We start from the raw sequence: 5,702 nt of genomic DNA on the forward strand, positions 1-5,702 counted from the left end.
TGGAAGTTGACATTTAAACAAAATTCTTGAATATTCTTATCGATTTGAAAGTGAAATAAGTGAGGTTAAGTAAAGATATTTTGATGTGGATCTTTTTTCCAGGAGTGTGTTATCATCGTTATCATTTTGGTATTTTCCCCCCATAAAGATTTAAGCGGGAAATCATTAATTGCATAGTGTTTGCTTTCTTGTCGTGAACCTGGTTTTTAATTTCGATTTTTTTGCAAATGAGTGCGATCAAATTCAATTAATTCGAATACATTTTTCGACATGCTGATCGAATTTAAAAGTGAGGTTAGGATAAAAATCGTCCAAAAATTTTACCGGTAGTGTCGTGTCGTGACTCGTGCGGGTTGATTATACAAAAAAAATTTATAGAAAAATAAGCATCTTTACAAAATAGGATAAGGTGGTTAAATTTACTTGGATTATGGGGGCCGGCGGCTGCAGTATTCGTTCCAACAAAAGGTAAGTCAAAATAAAAAAGTATTAAAAATTTTAACTTCCGAATTTTAATGAATGTAAATTAGGGCGGTCCGAAATTTGTTTCTCGAATTTTCATTCATATCGGCCACACGAAATAAATCCACACGAAATAAAATGCGTCTTGTTTTTTGAAAAGTAAATGATGTTCCATGTATTTTTTTTTAAATACGTTTTTTTGCCAATTATTATTTTTGTTGTAAACGAATTCTTTGCAATACATACTATTTTCTACTGATAATTAGATAAACATGAATGGTTTTAAATAGTTATTATTGTTTTCAACAATCTTTTCTTATACTAGAGTTAGCAAGTCGCGGTTTATCCGAATTTTTAAACTTTCCAGTTAGGTCGAATCAATAATCAATAATAGTTAACAGAAATAATTGTGTGAACAATTTATTATTAATTATAATAATATTTCTTTGTTTAATTCTAGAAAGTTGCGTTTTTGTCTAAAAATTTGTACTTTTCAGTGAAAATGAGGTAATCATTAATTCATGTTAACATAATTATTTAAACCATTTTTTATTTTTAATAATATTTTCTTTGTATAATGTTAGAAAGTTCCGGTTTTTCTGAAAGCTTAAGCTTTTTTCTACTTTGAACATATAGTGTGGTAATAATTAATAAAATTTAACACAAATAATTGTTTGAACAAGTTTTTATTGTTTGTAAATATCTTCTCTTATAATGATGCTAGATAGTTGATTTTTTTTCTCAAATTTTCCACTCCTTGTATTTTTGTTACTTAGTTAGATAATAATTAATTAAATTTAACAAAAACTATTTAACAAATTAACAAATACAATTTAACAAACATTACTAGAAATTTTAGTTCTTCATAAATTATCAGCTTTTCTTAGACGATTTGATCAGAAGCAAATAATAAATATTGAGATTGATTTGAACAAAAAGGGTTTCAGTAACTTCTTCAAGGAAAATTTATATTTAATACGATACATGTAGGAAATTTGAAGAAAATTTTAAATAACTGTTTTATTTCAGAAAAATGGATTCACAAAAAAGAAAGAGATTTTTCAGCAAATGATTATTTATTGTTTATTTATTATTTTTTTACAGTTAAAAAACCAAAGGAAAGTAAAAAAATTCTAGAATTACTATAGACGATAAATGTAAACAATAATATTTTGTTTTTACAATTGTATTGGTTAAATTTAAATAATTATTAATTCACTTTAAGCGAAAATTTGAAAAAATGTGAATATTTCAGAAAAAACAGCAACTTTCTAGCAGTGTTCTAAGAGAATATTATTATAAATAATAATAAATTGTTTAAAGAAATATTTCTGTTCAATTTAATTGATTTTTACCACGAAAATTGAAAACAGGTTTAAAATTTCGCAAAAACCGCCATTTCCTAGCATTATTCTAGAAGAATATTATAAATAATAATAAATTGTTTAAACAATTATTTCTGTTCAATTTAATTGATTATTGCCTCGAAAGTAGAAAATAAGTTGAAAATCTGGAAAAGCCGGAATTTCCTAGCATTATTCAAAGAAAATATGTTTCAATTTTTATGCATATTATGAATTTAAATAATATAAATCTATTGAAATAATACGTGTTTCAGCGCAGCTTAGAATATTATTTAAAGCAAAGTAAGAAACAAATATTAAAATAATCATTCTAAATACAATTTGTGCTTTATTTTGTAATATCTGAATAAACAATCCCAGGCAGAGTAACATAAAAAATGTATTATATTTGATATAAAAGTGCTGTGTATAATGTAAAAAAGTTGACAGTTTGGACAAAATCGAGTGCAAAGCACGAGATGCGTGATGAGAATGTGTTCGATAAAGCCGAAAGAGCTTTAAGAAAAGAGAGTTCACAATCACAAAATTACAGTTGTCGATCCGTTGAACTTAGATTTTCAAAGGTCTGTGCACGAATGCGCGAGAAATGCAATTACCGAGCGCGGAGTGCGAGAGCCACCAGTCGCGCGCCGTTGGTACGCTCAAACTCTCGAGCTAAGCTCTTTTCAGAAAAGAGAATTCACAATCACAAAATTACAGTGGTGGATGTTTTGATTCTTAATTTTGAAAGGTTTGCGCAAGAATTTGTGAAAATATAAAGACCAAGCGTGTAGCTCGAGGTAAATACATAATCGAGCGTGAAGCGCGAGAACCGACAGTCGCGCGCCCTTGACGTGCTCAAACTATCGAGACGCGCGCTATGAGCATATGCCTGCGTCGCGGGCAGATTTTTTAAAAAGCGCTTATCTTTTTGTTGGTTCGAACACATTTTAGGGCGAAATACATAGACATTCGAAGAAAGGATGGGTGGTAGAGGATTTAAGGAATCAAATTAATGCTCAAACTGTCGCCTCTGAGTATTTGCGGAGTAAATATCGCGCGAGAACTAAACCTTGTTTGTAGGTCACGTTCTCAAAATGGACCGCACGCTCGAGCAGCACCAGTCAAAAACAGCTTATTTGCTCATTACATCCTCCGTACGGCTGCTTATTCATAGTAAAAGTGTCGGTTGCAGACTTTCCATGTTTAACACCAATCTTCACTGTGCAGTGCTACATTGTAAACAATTTTTTTTGTAAATATCCATTGCGTTTTCGTAACTTTATGACAACCTGTAAAATAACTGCGTTCAAAATAGTGAACTTTCAACTAGAAAATTAAAATACACCACTTTCATTATAGTAGTTTTACAAAATTTTGGGAATTCACGGCTCTGAAAATAGGAAATAATTTTACTCAATTATTTCCTACTTTCAGAAAGGTACTTTCCGAAGATTTTGTAAAAACATTTAATTTCGATGGGTTCTACGAAGAAAAGGCTATCTTTTCGTTCCCGTTAAGAATTAGGCTAACTTCATTTAGCTAAGTTTTCAGAGGGAATAAATAACGTATTATTTTTCCAAAAATATTTCCAACGAATTCAAAATTTCAGTATTTTGTATTACAGTTTATAATGTAATTCAGGCTCCTATAATTTTCAAAATAAGAAAGTTTAGAAGATTTTTATTTATTTGAACACTTCTACGTGTTTCCTAAATTTCATAAATAATGAAGTTAGCCTAATTCCTAATGGTAAGAGAAAGATAGCCTATTCTTCGTAGAACCCATCGATTTAATGTGGTGTTTTTACTTTCACAGATGAAAGTTCACTATTTTGAACGCAGTTAATTTACAGGTCTTGGTACAATTACAAAAAACACAGTGGATATTTACAAAAAATTTCTTTTACATTGTATTTGAGCGTGCGGTCCATTTTTAGAGCGCGACTGAAGCCTACAGAAAGGTTTACTTCTCCCGCGATATTTACTCCGCAAATGCTCGCAGGCGACTGTTCCAGAATGCATTTGGTTCTTGACATCCCCCTCCACTCATCCTGCCCGTATAGTGAATGTTACGAATAGAAATTCATTCCAAAATCCCTATCTGATCCAATCCAAATCTATTTAAAAGTCCGACTCAAACCGAATCAATTCAAAGTCAATTTTCAATCCGAATGAATCCGAACTCGGATTGATCTAAACTGATTTTCAATCAGAATGAATCCAATTCAATCTGAACTCAGATTCATTCGTATCAAAAATTCAGTAGCTCGCATTAATTTAGATTCGTTCGGATTGAAAATTTGGCATGGATTGGTTCGGATACAGATTTCGGAATAATTCGGAGTGATTTGGAATGAATTCATATCCAAAATTTTCGATAGGGTACTACTTATGGAACTTTTAAATCGTGACAGAAGCCTACAAAAAGGGTTTAACTTCACGCGCGATATTTACTCCGCAATTACTCGAAGGCGAATGTTCCTCTATTGCGCCGTCTAAACTATAGAAATTCAGTCCTACTACTTATGAAACAGTCCTTGTATATATTCTATATAAAAAGAACCTTTTCAACGTTTTCTGAGAATAGATTATTTATTAATACAAATTCAAGTAGTTCTTCTCTCAACTTTTTAATGAGAAGGTATTGGTTTTATGTAAAATTTCACTTTGTCAGCTTTCATCAAATCTCCACGTTTTAAGACCCCCTGAGTTAGAAAAAACGATTTCTACGAAGGTTTCTGTCTGTCTGTAGTTTGTAGACACGATAACTTTCGAAAGATTATTCAGATTGGATTCTGCTTCGGCACATTTTTCTAAGGCCTAAATAGAAATAACGAGTTTGTAAACCAGCTATTTTGAATGAAGATTCAAAAAGTAAGCGCATTTTCAAAATATTCGAGACTATTTTTTTCAGGATTTAAAAATTCTATGTACGACTATTTATAGTACTCGGAAAGCCCGACAAGATTATCTTGAGAACTTTTCGAATCTTCTCGAAAAGTTAAAAATTCAAATTTTGTTAATACAAAAAATAATAAAAAATTCCATTTTGCGGTAAACCTAAGCAAGATACGAAAAAAATGAATCAACTAAAATTTCGTATCCTGAGACGAACAAAATTAAAAGACAAAAGTTGTCCAACCAAAAAGTATCCACAAGTTTGTTATAAACTCTAGTTATAAAAATATATTAAAACTAAAAAAATAAACTTTTTGGAAAAAGCACAAAAGATACAATAACATTCGAAGTAGCAACATTATTCGCCTGAATTACTTCTACATTGAATATAAATAAATTGAATTTATGGGAAAACGCCACAACTTGCAGTAAAATGTTTCATAATAATTTTGAGTTTAATAGACTGCGCATTTTTTAGTGATAATAATAGGACAATAAAAATACTCTTATTCAAATACTAATGCATGTTATGAATGGTAATAATATAAATTTATTGAAATGATATACATTTTTCATGGTGGATAAGAATAAAATTGTATGCAAAATAAGAAAAAAATATTAATGTAATCGTCAAAAAGAAGATTTGTACTTTATTTTGCAATATCTGAATAAACAGCGCCAGACCGAGGTACTGAAATAAATATTGTATGCATTTGATATAATAGTGTTGAACATAATATAGAAAAGTTCGCATTTTCGACGAAATCAAGTGCGAAGCATGATATAGGTAATGAGAATGTGTTCGTTAAAGCCGAAGGAGCTTTAACAAAAGAGAATTCACAATCACCAAATGACAGTTGTCGATGCTTTGATCCTTAATTTTAAAAGGCATGCGCACAAATGTGGGTCCGGATGCAATAAGGGCACATAAAATTTTTTCGTGCGAAAACGAAGTCCCCTGGAGGCTTTAGAAAAAATTTTCGAATTTTAATTTTCA

The 5,702-nt window shown here is 30.4% G+C and overlaps 1 protein-coding gene across 1 annotated transcript in view; it reads left to right on the top strand.

Annotated features, from left to right (window-relative positions):
• Positions 1-370: 370 nt before the first annotated feature.
• LOC117175915 overlaps positions 371-5,702 on the top strand; it is a 91,952-nt gene continuing 86,620 nt past the window's right edge. The window contains exon 1 of the mRNA XM_033365762.1: positions 371-468. Within this exon, the coding sequence (XP_033221653.1) occupies positions 431-468 (38 nt within the window). The 5' untranslated portion in view covers positions 371-430. The remainder of the gene's footprint in view (positions 469-5,702) is intronic.

This window comes from Belonocnema kinseyi, chromosome 7, assembly GCF_010883055.1.
Source record: "Belonocnema kinseyi isolate 2016_QV_RU_SX_M_011 chromosome 7, B_treatae_v1, whole genome shotgun sequence".
Taxonomy (NCBI): domain Eukaryota; kingdom Metazoa; phylum Arthropoda; class Insecta; order Hymenoptera; family Cynipidae; genus Belonocnema; species Belonocnema kinseyi.